The 16,702-nt window shown below is 31.2% G+C and overlaps 2 protein-coding genes across 3 annotated transcripts in view; one reads left to right on the top strand and one right to left on the bottom strand.

Moving 5' to 3' along the window:
* The window catches only part of LOC149902806 (uncharacterized), an 82,102-nt gene that overhangs the window by 5,531 nt on the left and 59,869 nt on the right, over positions 1-16,702 (top strand). The window contains exons 3-4 of one of the 2 annotated variants that reach the window (XM_090109654.1): positions 2,491-2,604; positions 3,159-3,239. In XM_090109654.1, the coding sequence (XP_089965780.1) occupies positions 2,491-2,604; positions 3,159-3,239 (195 nt within the window). Of the gene's footprint in view, positions 1-2,490; positions 2,605-3,158; positions 3,240-5,142; positions 5,391-16,702 lie in introns of those variants that run through there. The other variant, XM_090109653.1, reaches the window with a different exon arrangement.
* LOC149902808 (uncharacterized) lies at positions 2-2,002 on the bottom strand. The gene is made up of 2 exons (XM_090109670.1): positions 749-2,002; positions 2-664 (listed from the first exon to the last, which is right to left on the bottom strand). Exons 1-2 carry the CDS (start codon positions 2,000-2,002, stop codon positions 2-4), a joined length of 1,917 nt encoding a protein of 638 aa, XP_089965796.1.

The following is a 16,702-nucleotide window of genomic DNA, read 5'->3' as shown; positions in this document are numbered from 1 at the left end:
ATTAACACATCATTTCAAAGTTTTTTTTTTGTCTGGCGAATACTTTAAAACGGGACAAATATCGCCATATTGATGCTATAAAAAACTCACACAAGAATGCAATAACGCTAATTGTGATACCAATTGCCATAACGATGTAAAATTCCCGTAAGTTTGCTGTATTCAGGGGTTTTCGTTCTTGATTGTTTCCGGTGTACAGTGTACTTCCGTGACCAATTGATCCTTCATCTGATTGAGTCCAATGCTGTAAAACACCACCTTGATTTAGGTGATTCAAAATATAATTTAATCTTTGAAGGTATGGACTTCCGTATCGTAGGCCATAGACAATGGGACATGGAACTGGACATTCTTCAACAGTATGAAAAATTGGTCGGCCACTTATCATATTTGAAGGTTTACGGCTAATATATTGAGTGTCAGTTTTTCTTAACAACAGTGCATATTGGAATTCCCTTTGGTCAATAATTTCTTTTATTCTTTGATCATTTACTATTTCGATCCGTTCTTGAATCCTTTCATAATATTCATCACTTAAACTGTTGTTAAACAAAATAAAGTAACGTCCATGCACTCCGAAAGTTAGATTTGTTTTAAACAATTCAGATAAAGTATTAATATCAGGTTTATATCTTGGGTAAGTTATAGCCGAAGTTATAATTCCCTAGAAGAAAAATATGTTTTATAGAATTATATTATAATGTTATCATAAAGATACTTAATATTAAATTGAATGTAACATACTTACATCAATAGCACAATCAACTACCAGTGAATATAACAAGATCATTAATAGAACACATCTGAAGATTGGTCCTGCGAATGGTATATCTACGGTTTGTCTTATGAAACACTTTATTAGGTCTAAAATAGTTTCTGACGTACTTCTATTATCCTTCAGTGCCCAGACTTGTGTTTCAACTTTTCGAACTAGAAGAGTAACTGCTATAAGCAGCACCACATTGCACATGAAAAGTACCAACATATTTGTCGATATCAAATTTAACGTAGTCCTAAACGTCGATTGTTTTTTTGACTTCTTTACCATGAAACACAACTCATCTTGTGACAAAGGATACGTGGTGTCAATATAACCATAATATGTAGTTTTTAATATCCTGGAATTGAGCTCCAGATCAGTATACCCATCTATTAAATCTGCAGTTACACCTGTAGCTGTCCCATTATCTAACAAATCACCTACTGTGTTGCCGTCTCTGGGTGGCAATGGTTTGCATGATGCATTAAATGTTTTCATTACTGTCTTCGCCAAGCTTGAATTACATGTAAGAGGACCGGTTGCATCCGATGTGTAACTCGTTCTGAATACACTCAATTTCAATTCATGTCCATATAGGTCATCAAACTGCCGTAAAAAGAGTTCTGACACAGATTTAAGGTCGGTAATATCTAATATTTCTTTGTAAAAAATATTGTATGCATATACCTTTAAACAATCAGACCACAATACTAAGACGGAGTTGGTCACCCTTCGATTCCACAATAGTTCGAAATGATTCTTCATCGTAAAGAAGAAATAACTATCGATTTGTACAGGCGTTTTAATTACAAAAATAACAGCCGCTCTGGGTTGAAAAACTCCTGTTCTTATAAATGCTTCTATTGCAAACTCACTTTCGTCAATTGATAAGTCATTGGCAGTTACCACATAAGCTGTTTGACCATGAATGTTTATTTTTGGTTTTACCTTAGTAACGTTAGTATCAGGACAACCATTTAGAAGCATGACTGGGTACCCGTTACCGTAGTTTTCAGTATACTTTAGGATTCTATTTTCAAAGTAGGTAAATTCACAAAATGTAACTGTATAAAACCATTGCTTGTATGCATTGAATATTTTGTGAACTACTTGATACGCGTACTCAGCTTTAAAGTTAGTTTCATTATGATATTCAAAAATTTCCTTGTAGAGAACACTGGTAGGTTTAATACACCAGTAAAAAGGAAGAAAAAAAATTAAGAAAATAATTTTTACCGACATTTTTGGATGCGTGTTGTCCAGAATGAGAATATAGGCGAACTGAAAAGTTTAAGGTCGCTTTAGAATTAATAGGGGGCGTTAGTAATTTCTCTATTCACATGTCAGTGTGTATAAAAGCATGTCAATTAAGGCGCAAAGAAAATATTGGCAACGTTTAATGATTGCGGTGATTTTCTAACATCACGACGCTTCATTAGTTGTTACTTGTTACTGCTAGACAGTTTTATTTATAAAGTTTGATTAAATTTTTTATTTATATAGGAAAATATATTATATTGCAAGGAAGTGAATTTCAGACATGCACTGTTATAATTTGCTGGAACTGCAATATTACAGGCATTTATTATAAGGACCCCCTGTATACATATAAATCATTCTACATTATCGATTACATTAGCAATTAAACTTTCCAATGTTATATCTATACTATGTGTTTCAACGAGTTTTCAAAGAATATATATAAATTGATTATTTATATTGATATCCAGGTTGCACAGGCGGCGGAATGCGCTCGCGCTGCTGAGTTGCGCGCGCAGGTTGCTAAGCACAACGCGTTGGAACAAGCAGCGCGGAGAGATGCGAGAGCGCAGTGTCAGAAATTGGTAAGCATTTTTCTATTCGATCACTTCACAAATAGCTAACTTCCTTCCAAGTACTGTAAAGCTCTCGACTTACCGTAGGTAAGACCTCACAAGCTCGCAAGCAACGCCGAAAATGCACCTGTTTCACAAACAGTTATTTTTGAAAGTGTTATAAATAGGAAGAGGCTACAGATTAACATCAGGTAGCAGTAAGTATTGAGCAAATGTTGAGGAACAAACTTTGACATTATGGTGCTAACGAGAAAATATCATAATGGACGTAGTTGCTCTCTGTTTTCTTCAGGCGTCCAACATTTCGTTTTGCTCCTTTGTTAATAATCCTCAGGAGTTTTATTTGAAAACATTTAATTTTTTCATCTATTAAATGCGAATTTAAATTCACACGTAAAAACGTAAGCGTTAACATTTTATTTATCTTATAATTTTTGTTGCGTGTTTAAAGCATCGATGAGGTCGACCTCAATAATGAAATTTAGACCAAATATTATCTTGCAATTTAATATTAATATTATTTGGTATAAATATTTAGAAAATAATAAATATTTAATTTCCAGCTGGAGGAAATCAAATCGAAAGAGCGAGTGATCATCCAATTAAGGAGAGAGGCGGCGCGGACGTCATCGCAGAATGAACAGGCAAGTAGTTTTAGTGAATACTACATTTTCTTCACTTTGGACAATTTAAATTTAGAATGTAGACTGATTTATTATACGATTTTTTTTTAATTATTAGCTGTACGTTTGTACTAAAAAAAAGCGATATTTAATAATATAATCTAGGTATATAATCTATAGTCTATACACGATATAGACATTCCGCATGTTCTAAATCAATCAGCAAACTAGTTAAAATAAAAATCTCTACGAGACTACGAATTGATATCTTTGTCGTTTACAGTTACTATAGTACTTCAGTTACTTGGATTGTTACCATTTTGTAGAAACAGTGCCACCATCTCTTGGTCTATTCCTATTATTATATCTTATAAAAATATAACTGATATTATACTGTAAGTCGACTGTATGGATTTTTGTAGGAAATAATGACAATTTTATATGTCTATAGGGTTTGGACATCTTTTATAAAAGCGAATTCTGTTATTGCTATTTACAGAAGCTACGTACATATATAAGAAAAACTTCAACGTTAAGTTTGCGTCTACAGCGTATCATTAAAAGCAATTATTAACTAACCTTTTATGTTGGTATGCCCAAAACACGTGAAAGGATGAGATTTAATGACGCTAAGGTATTCGGGACAAAAAGGTATCCTTGCAGCGTGTGAAATAGCCTCGGGGATAATTCAGTAACTGCTCTAAGTTTATGTGGGTACCAGAATTTTTAAAAGACAAACGTGTGTATGTCTGTTCTTCTTTATAAAGAATATATTATAATATCTGAAAAAAAAAAAATAGGTTTTGTATAAAATACTATAGCGGCTAGTGAATGCATAGACCTAAGACCATAGACTATAAAGCAACAGATAGCCAACTTTGTAGCTTGTCACAAGAATTAATTGTGTCCGGTCGTGTCAGTTCCATAATGGAAACTCACTGAATAAGGGATTGTTGGGATGAAAGCCTATCACGCTTCTGGGGAATAAACTCGACATATTCTTATTACTAGTTAGCGGTATATTGTTTGAGTTTTGGAAAGCTAACGCGAGAAAATAATGATTTTTGCAGACTTTTGCGGTCTCTACATAGAGAAGTTTCTTTACACATATGGATTTTAATGTATTAAAAATAATAAAATAATAACGTTTTGATGAAGAGAGATGTATCCATGATGTGTGTGTATCCAATATACCTCGTAATTTTATATACATGGCTCGGAGATATTCTATCCAAGAATTTTACCATTTGGCAGAGACAAAAAAGGTAGAGACAAGTTTTTGCGTATTTTGCGTTTTCTTGGAAATAACTACAAAATGTTTACATTCTTTATAAAAATTCCCACGTATTGTTCTTAAATCTTATCGTCACTTGACCATTTTGGTTGTTACGATTACATGTATATCGATGGCAGTTAAGATAGCTCTGTTTGTTGACTTTGTGGTTACAATTCTTTCCCGTTACGTTCCGAATTTATCTTAGAGTTATGTAAATATCAAGAAAACTAGATTTAAATGATGGTAAAAATTATTAGAATTATATTGTAGATCATAATATCAATTTCTATAGGATACAAGAAGGCTGTGTAGAAATTTAACTCTAACATTATCGATTACGTATGTAACTGTTTAATTTTCTTATTAGTTTCTCACCTAAATTATTATTATTATTTAGGTAATAAATCGAGTCACATAAGAAGAAAGAGTTATGAAGTGTTTAAATAAAATTTACTTAAATTATTACAGACTGCTATACCTACAGCTCTATCTGGAAAAATTACTGTAAAGTGTGGACGAATTTTTTTCAGTTATTATAAAAAAATCGTAAGGAGGCTTATTCAATTTATTTGAAGTTATAGCACATTGTCATTCAAGCATGCATACAAGTGCAGTCAAAGTTTACTCTATGCGGCTTGTCGTCAGCTCGCGCCGCTTCACGGCAGACCTACCCCGGTTACCGCGAAGTGCGCACGCGTGAAGCCATCTTTGGTTTCGAGCCGTCACTTTTCCCGCGTTTCGCTTTAACGTTCAGAAATTTGAATCAAGTGCTAGTCTTAACTGTTCGATGTAAGTGTCTGTGACCTTTGTGTTTTCAATACAATTCTTAGATTTATTGACTGAGTGAGAATATAATCGTGTTCGTTGCTTAAATTTCGGATTTACTTTCTACTGTTGTAAGTACCAGTTTTATTGTTTATGAGATGATGATTAGCGGAGAAAGTCAATGTGACCAAATTAGAAGCAGATGTTATCCTATTGGCACACATAGCGACTACTATTAAATATCAAGCCTATTTATTTACAAGTCTTTTACATGTGTAATTTCATTCAGTACATGTTTTTTTAAGAACTCGCTTTTCGAGATCTTATTTACGGAAAGGTTCATGAACTTTAATCTAATCAGTATTATATAGGTACTTACCTGTTCTTCGGAACGGGTAATTTTTTAATTAACTTTTCAACTCAAAATATTTAAACAATATATTATAAGTTTGAGTAGTTATTATCATAGTACATAATATAAAAAAAAAGTTTATCGATACTTAACAGTATTTTTGTTACAATGCGAATCGTATTAAAAAAAACTACATGTACAATATAATACCTAAATAGATAACGGCATGAAGCTGAAATGTTTTATACTTATCTATTAGGTAGCAACGTTTAGTACAACGTCTTTTTCTTTTTTGTGGTAAGGCTATTGGCCTTAAGTGGCTGTAAAGAAAAAAAAATACGAACACTGAACAGTCCTGACTCTAGATTTTTCGCCGTCTGAGACTCTCCGTAGAGTCAGACGTTTCTTTTTTACTTTTAGAAATTAAGTACGTAAATTTCATATGGTAGAGTTGCTTTAGAATTGTTAACTACTGGATATATTATACACTACCTAATTATCGGAATTTCATATATGTTAACAAATGGCATATATGTCCAGAAATTAGGTAGGTAATTGGCATAATTATAAAAAAAAGACGGGTTGCACTCCGGGAGTGCCGGCAGAAGTGAAAACTTGATTATTAACGTTCAGCATGTTTGATATTTTGGAATGGTATCCGTCTTACGCATGGAATATAAGGGCTAAAAAAAAAAACATCCGTCTTACGCTTTTTCGATCAGGCCACGTGTCCTGACGCGAGTTTAAGATTTTATACCCAACGCTGCTAAAGAAGTTTTCACTTCAAAAAATTTGTTTTCCTTCAGCTACTTATAAAATACAAAATAATTATGTATTTTGAAGTAGTTTTGTAATTATGCATTTAATAATAAATGAACTGTATTACTTAGATAAAGCTCCAAGCAAAAGGTAAAGATGTAGAGTCAATATTAGCCTGTCTTTTTAGAGTAAAAAATTGTGAATGCAGTCACGTCGCATCCGAATCGAGGAATTACATATTTAAAGCGATTTAACCGGTCATATTATATTATGATGAATGTTTCGTGTCCTGGTTTCTTAAAAAGTTCTACGACTTTTTAAAAGTACAGATAAAAACATAAACGTAAAACATGTAAACTGGAAACATTTTATAAAAAAATTGTTAAAAATATATACATAATTGTTGAATAGTTAAGTTACATCACGCATATCAGAAAACTAAGATATTATATGTATATAATGTATAGTGCCATAATATGAGATTATCATCAAAAATTATTGAACATTAACACAAAAATATCTAGGTAATTTAAGTAGGTACGTCTTTATTGTCCACACACCATTAAAGACCATTGGCCACTTATGCTTTCACCGTTCACAAAATAGTCGATAAAAGTAATAATTATCAGTACATTGAACAACTCTAAAGCATAGAAAGTACTTTACGATCCAGCTGACGTGTTGAATGACGGTTATTTATTATGCTGACTGCATGCCTGTTTTTGTATCTGTGGTTGGTAGTCGCGGATTATGTATGCTGTGTTGTTTTCACAATTTAATAGTAGTTTTATACCTGAACTTTACAACTTACAAACGGAGCTTATTAACTAGGTGATTACTAAGAAAATGCCTATACCACAATTAGGTATACCGTCTTTATTTGTATAACTGAGACAATGTCACAAAACACATAATATTAGCTAAACGCTAACAATGTTTATTTTAAAGCATTCTTAACGTGAAGATGATAGAAAAGCTCAAATATGCTCTATAAAATCCTATTTCGTTTAGTTGTAACATAATAATATTAAGGAAGAAAAACACTAACTAAAACGACTCTATCTACCATAAATAATAGACAAGACGATATTTTTGTACAAAAACGTAATTTATACTACTCTAATAATTACAAATGCAGAATCTTAATTGACGTCGACTGTATCAAAGAGCTAATTATTGTTCTTCTTCTAATTCTGATAAGATACATGTCTTTGCTTACCTACAGAATTATTTTAAAGAAAATAAGTTTACAATTGTTCTGCCTCTTCGTTTTCAATTAACCGGCTTTTTGCTACCGTTTCATAATGAACCTGCAAATTATAGTGAGATGAATTAATTGCGATTGGTAGTTTTGTTGTAAGGCGTTGGAAAGTTCACACCAACTATTCTTTTCTCTCATAATATAAATGTAAATTAAGGTGCTTTTACCGCCTTTTACTTCGGATATTGTACACAATTAAATGTTTGTATATTGTTTGAATGTAATAGGAACGTATTTCTATTTCTGAGGAATTAAAAAAAGTCTGTTATTCGTAATTTAATAATATACAGCGTGCTTAAAATAACGAAACAGAATATGTGGCTATGTGAGAAATGTGACTAACAATTATTAAGAAGTAAGAGTATTTTGTAAGTGGAAGTCTTTCAACACATTAATTAATGAAGATTATGGAATGTTAGTTAGTGTTTTGTTTTACTGCAATGAAAAATTCTTATATAAAAGTATTGTACGTCATTTTTATCGCATTGAGAAACTGATAACGTGTACTTATCGCGATAAGGTGCACTCTAAATATGTACTGATTTGGGATGCAGGTATGTGTAAGTATAATATATAGTAGTGTACATTAATTAAACATATTATGAAGTTTCACACAAAATATTCTAAATTTTGTTATTCATTGTTTTGTAAACTGTATAAAATGTCTATTATTTGTAACATTTAAGATATTTGTAATTCTAAATGCCGAAATAAATTGCAAATGTCTATTTTAATGTATATGTATATGATTGCACTGATCCTCGTAATTCTAAGAATCTCCTTCTCAATAGAAAAAATGTTTTTTTTAGTTATTAGTTATTATGATTTTTCAATTATCCTAGGTTTTTTGACTGCAAAGCTCTCTAAATATAGGTAGCTATCGTTAGCTACCTATATTTTTGATTTTTAATTTTTATATTTATAGCACAATGCAGAATTCAAGCTTCCAATACATCAAAGTTCATTATTAAGAAATCCTAAACACCATTGATAAGCAATCGTCTTAATTACCTGTCATTACTAATGAATGTCGTTAATTAAAAGGCTTGTAAGGTGCTCTAGTTGTAATTCAATATCTATTACAGTAGCGTGGGATAGACAAATGAGTAGAGATTGTATTCAGTAATATATCAATGCAATTTCTACGGTATGACGACAGTCTATTATAAATCTAATCCATCTTTAATTGCTTGATAAATTATCGAGAAATCTTATTTGCTAAAGCCGCTACAATTTTCTACAAATTGCCATATTAGTGGATAAATTAAACAAATTGTATAGATCGATTAAATATAGAAAGTGAACATATATATATATATATATATATATATATATATATATATAAATTATATTCGAAGTTGTGAAATGATATCTTTTAGTTTGATGAGAAAAATAGAACAGAGAATTTTATGTTGAAAGAGCCAGGCTCAAGGTGCAAAGCTCTGAAAAATGCATAATATGTCTTTGAAAAATAAATATTTTACCACTCAACGTATAACTATAAAACATTGTAGGTATGTCAAGTGGGAAGTTTCACTTATCTTAAAATCTTGAGATTCAAGTACACTTCAAATATGCGCATTTTAACATTTGAAGAGTTACCTTGACATGATATTAGGCTTCTTTTCGTAAAATAATTATTCTAAGCATTTGTTTCAATATGCTTACTGTAATTTTGAGTGTAGTTAAAAAGCGGCATAAAAACCCACGTCATAAAAAAGTTCGTTAAAATTTTAAACACCTGATGTATCTTAATTGTAAATAACAATGATATACATAGGATTAAAGTCGGTTGTCGGAGTCAATAGAAAAGTCAAGAAAGAATGAAGCATGTATTGTTGTTATGTTTATTTGCATTCAATGGTCTATGAATGAAGTGTTCGATTGTCAATCAACTCCGGTTCACATTCATTTGAATATGTTCACATCCTCAATGACTCAAATTATATGTAATATTTATTTTTTTAATACGCCTGAGGTTAAGTTTTTCTACACGAAGTTATTAATCTAATAGTTTTATACGTATGTATATACGTAATTTGATAGATCAAAATATCTCAATCGAAAACCAGACATTTAATATATATTATATAACCAGACATTATGACAACGATGCATAATCCTAGCAAATATAAAAAATATTTATTGTTGTGAAGTCTCCTAGTAAAATATCTAAATCATTTTACAAAGCGATGAATAAAACAACTTATACATTTAGCATAGTCCTTGCAGCTTTTGCATTGAGTAAAATAAGTGTAACATTTCATAATATGTAATATTATATCAATATTTCCAATGGGAACCAATAGTCAAGTGTAACGGCTAGCACGGAATCTAATTTCCACGATCTATTGAAAGCAATGAGCTAGACTTGTAGGGAGAAATCACATCAGTCCGTATCAATTTGCATTTTTATGCTCGTAAGGTTATTTTATATAAGAGGCACGTATTTTGCCTTTTTGTATTGACTATGCGGAACTTAAAAATGCCTTGATTACGACTAATCATGAGAACGGATGCTTTATATGCGTCTGACCAGTTGCGAAAATATTAGCATAAACATTCAGATGGAATGTTTAGGAATTAAGAGATGATCATTTGATTTGTTATACTATGTTATGAAAGGCAATTGCTCTCAAATCCTATATTTCGTTTATATTTTTTTTTAATTTATTTTAATATTTGTGTTCTGAAGTCTTTTTTATTTTAGTAAAGTGATAAGATTTGAAGTAAGGCTCTACTACTATTGAAAATCGTGCGACTAAATGCGATGTAAATATGTAATGCTGTTAAATGTGGTAAGTCCCAGATTCTGTTATACGAGCCATCTCGTTTGTTTCGATATTGACTTGCATCCGCGTATGAGCTGAATATGTATAGACTTGGTGTGTGAAAATGTCTTTAATAATACCATGAAATAAGTTTAAATCAAAATATAAATATTCTTTTATACTACTGGAATTTGGCCTCCTGCAAGCTCTTAGCAAAAAAGATCATTCTTCATAGTAGGTTTGCATACATTTTTTTATTAAAATGTGGAAAATTCGTATTGCATTAGGTAGAGTCTATGGTTTTTCTTTACGTCATTTACATTTGTACTTCAATCATTATTTGATATTTACAAATTGTTAACATAAGGAATGCATCAATGCGCTGCTATTAATAACTATTAGAACAATTAGTTTGCTGTATTTTTACAATTTGTGTCGTATTGCGTGATTGAAGTTGTTTTATACGACCTCGCAACGAACAGCTTTAGAAATCGTGCCGAAATACGCGATTGATTAATTTCCTGTATATTCGTATATGTGAATTACATTTGAAACACAATTTTCTTCGTTTGAGATATTGTTATATGTAGTTACTTGGAGACAAAACAAAATTCACTTCAAGCTTCTAAGTCATCAATTATTAACCAGAAAGGTATGTAAGGATTTGGGACATTTCTAAAATCTGCCGTTTTCTTGCAATTCCTTCTGTCTGCAGTTCATTTCAAATATAATAATGTTGTTTTACAAAATTATATAAGAAGTCGATGAGTGCAACGAAAGATGAAATCAAATATTGTTATCTGTGTAAACGTGGTTATCAAGATCTTTTACGATGGCATAAAAACGTCCCGAATATATATTTTAATGAACCTCCGGTATTATGATACAAGTTGCAATCATTTTAAAATGTTTCTTAAAAACATTTTGCATTTAAGTTTTAATGTATAATTCAGAAATTAACAAGCGTTTTAATTCTATATTAAGATAATTCACGCAAATATAGGAGCTAAGGAGGCAGTCGAGAAAGTTAATGCTATCCAAATTTTATACAATTATTTCGTGGTTTAATCGAGAGTTTTTGAACACGGCACAGAAACGGCTAACCTGAAACCCAGTGACACACTTCTGTGGCTGGTAACGATGACTGGTTACATACAGATGTAGTTGTGTAAATACGGAACAGTTTTTTATTTAATTTCTTATAATATATTCTGATAATGCCTTTATTGTTGGCTGCATTTGTTGGGTCGTTGCACCATGAGTAAATTGAATTGAAGTGATTATTGCTGCTACACCTACGGTTATATCTCTAATTTAAGATTTTGCAACAGTCATTTGTAATCATTTTAATGACCAATTAACAAATATTAGCTTTCATTTGTGTATTTTTTTTAATAATATTGTATTTAAAAAAACACCTTACAAAAGTATCACCATCTCCTCAACTAGGAAAAACTCTTAAGCCATATCTAAAAATAGCACGTAATCAAAACATTTATCGAGAAAAATTCGCAGAAATGTTATCAACTGTCCCGATTGCAATCACTCAGGAAACGCGAAGTCACGCGTGGACAGACACGAACCTCGATGATGGTGGTTGACCATCAGGAAGTGAAAGACGGATGGAAATAGAATGATATATCACTAATTGAATCCTAAAGAACGCGAATTCGAAATTGTTATACATAGTCTAAGATCCCACCGCAGGATCAGTGCGTTCATAGTTTTTTGCTAAAACCAAAATTTTATATACCTATATTTATAATTAGTAGAATATTATATCAACTAGATTGCCAGTCAAAATTTGGCCGCAAGCATTTTTTATAAAAATGTTTCTAATCGATTTTTCGGAAAACATTTCGTTCACAGCTGTGGGATCTCGTAGGTACTATCACGAGGAAGTGAAAGACGGATGGAAATAGAATGATATATCACTAATTGAAACCTGGAGATCGATGGAACTAATTCGCGTTTGTTATACAGGTTTATTGGCTAATGACTGGCTGATTGAAAGCGAAAGTATATAATTGTTTTTAGATTAGTGCTGTTGAAGAGATTTGTGATTTCGCGTAATTTTTTGTTTAATATGGTACAGAATTATCATGAATGATATAAAGTTAGTAACAAGTATAATAAAAATGTTTCAGTTTTAAGAGTAAGAATAAAAAAATATTGTCTCAATACATTACTTTACAATAATCTTTGGATTCTCTATTTTGGCTAGATAGGCTATTTTGGAAATCTTCCAATCAAAATAATCTAAATTGCGATAAAAGTCAGCTATGACTGTCATAAAAAAACCTCAGAAGTGTTCGTATTTATATACTTTTACATTTCACTCTATCCATTATTCAATGATAGTAAGAAATCGTTAAGATGAGAATAATGATCCTCTTCAGACAGATATGTTGTATTTCCTCATAATATCTATTATTTAATACGTATATCCCCATGATGTGATATTATCGGATGAAATGACATTGCCGGCTCATCTGCTGATTATACCTAGGCAGCTAATTGACTAGGAAAGTATGGTAAATGGAAATTGCCTGAACTTTCCACCTTTCCCCATACATAGCTTTCCTATTAGCATACGTGTTAGAACACGTTATGTAACTAAAGACAATAAAAGTATTTGGTCATCATAGGAACTACAAACGGTACCTAGGGAAGGAAGGGTAAAGAATATCCGCCGTGGAGTTGGTTTGTTTGTTTTGAGCATCATCATCATCATCATCATCAGCCCATATACGTTCCCACTGCTGGGACACAGGCCTCCTATGAGGGTACAGGCCATAATCCACCACGCTGGCCAAGTGCGGGTTGGCGGACCTACCTATGCATTTTGTACGTCGTTTGTGAAACCAATGAGCTTTTGTTCATGAATCTACTAATATTATAAATATATAGATCCTACTAATATTATAAATGCGAAAGTTTGTGAGGATGGATGTGTATGTGTGTGTTTGTTACTCTTGCACGCAAATAACAATGAAATTTAGCACAAATATAGAGGGTAACTTAGATTAACACATAAGATAGGTTTTATCCCGAAAATCCCACGAGAACGGAAACTATGCGGGTTACTTTGCGGTACTAAATAAAAACGAGATAATTTTCGCGATGCACAAAGTATAAATAAAAGTTCTTCTGCAATAACCATTCTGCAAATACCAAGGTTTTATAATTCGTGTATTTAAAATTACAGTGATGCTAATTAAATATTTACCTACATACGTGTGTATGAATGTGTATAATAATTATAAATAAAAATTGTTATTACCAGGAAGGATAAACAATAAACTGGAGAACGTGATACGCATACACTACGTAAAATATTCAGTGTTTACATGAATTTCATGTTTTCCAACGACAATTTTTTTATAATATCCGTCAATTGAAGTTATAATATTATTTTTGATTTGTTATTGTTACTAAATCGTTACTAAGTAATTTCTGCTATGAAATATGCTGATTTGATTATAAAGTATTAACAAGATTGACAAAATCTAATGATCAAAATGTGGCAAAATGTATTTAAAATTTCATAACCTGATTAGCGCAACACATCACGAATTTCGTGCAAAAAGTCATCCATAACAAGTGCTAAATTGATGTCGTAAGAGATTCTATTCGAATTCGCGAAGCGTTCAGTTAAGTTACGTAGTAAATAAGTGTAAATTTTATTCTATAATCCTTTTTTATAAACATTGTGTTAAGTTTAAAAAGGATTAACTTCTTGTTAAAGTAAGACATCATTTTATATTTATTATTAAAAGGCAGAGGTTTATAATATACAGGATGTCCCACTGTTGGTATACTAAGCTCAACGGAGGTTATAGTTTTGCATACGCTGAGTACGTAAAAAATACTTATAAAATTCCCGACGCAGTTTTTTTTCAAATAGATGAATTCTTAAAACTCTATGTATACACCCATAACAAGCAACCCGCCCAGCTTTGCTACCAGCACATGACCTATCCTTTAAGATTATGTTTTCATACACAAAATGCTCACATTAGCGAAGCGGTATATGCTGGCTGCGCGAAGCTAGAGAAGAAAAAATGGATTTTCAGGAAAAATTTAGCAAAAATTTTTTGATGTAATTTTGATGTTAAAGTATTTTTTACGTGATCAGTGTTGGCAAAACTACAAGTCCCTACGCGCTTAGTATACCAATAGTGGGACACCCTGTATATTTATTATTTTTTATAGAGACACATTTTTGTGTTTCATATTGTTATCATTTATGATAAAATCTAAAGTTTCACTAAATCACGACTCCCTAATTCTTTAATTCTAATAGATATCTAAAAAACAAAACAAGTCGTGCAATTTAAAAGCAACAGGCATTTAATCATGTTGAAATGATAATTTTATGAGCGACGATAAAATGTCAATCGTTACGATAATAATCTTCTCCAATTAATCAAGAATACACTTATGTGCAATATTATCGTTTATTTCGTTATTTTATGGGATTTGGCAACACTGTAACAGCATACGGTATAAATGTAGCTTTTTATACCTTTCTACTAGGAACAGTAGTAGTTCTTCAGTTCCATGACTGGAACTAGGAACGAAATTTTGTTAAAATTACAATATTTAAGGAAGTAAACGCCTTTGCTTATTTGTTTACGTCCGTAAAACGCGTAGAGACTAGATATGTTGGTAGAGATAGATCTATGAATGTATGAAGGAAAATTCAATATTGCGTTACACATTGAAATTGCATTCGAATCAAATAATGGCATCATGGCATAATGGCAAACAATACACATATTTTGCAGTTGAAATATTTTGTTTTTTTTTTTTAATTTTTACGATCTTGTATCTGATGTAATTATAAAAGAAATAAAATCAATTACATACACACAGATATATATATAGCGTATTGGGTATTGCATGACTGGTGAAAGCTATTGTTCAAATGTTACTTCACATATCAATTCTTCGTTTTTAGATTTTATTGTAAAATATTCTTTATTTAGCTATGCTTAATTGTTATTATTGATTGAAAATAACATCTTAGGATTAAACTGTAAATTTAAAGATATATCCAATCATTACATAGGTATACGATCGAGTTAGGTTTCCTTTTTAGGAGAATTTACAGCCTTATACGCTATATCATCGGACTTATTTACAGGTAACGGTACTTACTGATAATAATTTATAAATATTGAATGACGTATCTAGTAATGATACTTTATAGCGATAACTTCATCCTCACTCCGCACTCGCCATATGAAAAACAAAAACAATCACATTTGGTGGCTGAATAGTCTCTATTAATATTTTTTAGTGTTGATAACTGCAAAATTTGTATTAATCTAACGAAAGAGCGTTACTGCAATGAAATATTTTGCATAATGAAAAGCATTAAAAAAAACATTTTTTAAATTTGGAAACCGGTTATATTTTTATGCAATATTGAAAACATATCAAAGCTATTAGTGAAATTATCCTATAACAGTTTGATTTTATTGCGTCCATTAAATTTTTAATCTTGAAACACATTAAATAATAAAAAGAAATTGATATTTCATTTCCTAATAAAATTGAAATTATTATTTTATTTTAGTGTTGATTCCAAACATGCAGTTGTCTATTACCCAACTATATGTTATCTGTAGTCTATATACTCTATACCATATTGGACATAATCAATCTGTTGACTAATTAAAGCCCGCAGACCTTGAAACTTCACATGTTACAAATTCGAGTCACGTTTGTTCCAAATCCAAGATCAGATTTACATACAATGTGTACACATGTCCGTCTGAGTCGGTGTCATTTGTTTCCAACTAAAATGGAGATAAGTGCCCGCTGTTGCTTAAATACGATAAGTCAGATCTAGACAGAGACAATCAAATTCCTATAAGGACATTCGTAATATCCTAACTACTTATATTTTTTTCAAATACATATGTCGAATAAAAAGTCCCGATATGGTAGCGTATGTTTTGTTTTTCTTTAAATAAAGGAACTCACTAAAAGCAGTTTTAATGAGGATCTTCTGAAATCGAAATATAAAAGAGTTCTCGTTTTAAACAAAATTAGTCATTTCATAAAACTGATTGAATGTTAAATTTTGAATAAAACATTACAGGAAGATTTCTTTTGATTTGGAAAAAGAAAAAGAACAAAATTTGACGCAAAAGATGCAAAAGAGAAATATAATTTTCGCTCGCGCAACAAACCGTACTACATAATCTCGTCAAGTTAATACCAATATTAAGATTAATTATTGCAGCGAATATAAATGGACGTAATGAATACTTGTTGCACGGTATGATC

The sequence above is a fragment of the Colias eurytheme genome, chromosome 14, assembly GCF_061535395.1.
Source record: "Colias eurytheme isolate Ceu_HAF_F1 chromosome 14, ilColEury1 Martin Lab GWU primary, whole genome shotgun sequence".
Lineage (NCBI taxonomy): Eukaryota > Metazoa > Arthropoda > Insecta > Lepidoptera > Pieridae > Colias > Colias eurytheme.
Note: the sequence above shows the minus strand (reverse complement) of the source record. Positions and strands in the feature narration are given on the sequence as shown.

Coding starts and splice junctions, on each gene's coding strand:
- LOC149902808 (XM_090109670.1), bottom strand. CDS start 2,002: ATGTCGGTAAAAATTATTTTCTTAATTTTTTTTCTTCCTTTTTACTGG. Junction 665..748: donor TAGTTGATTGTGCTATTGAT/GTAAGTATGTTA, acceptor TTTTTCTTCTAG/GGAATTATAACTTCGGCTAT.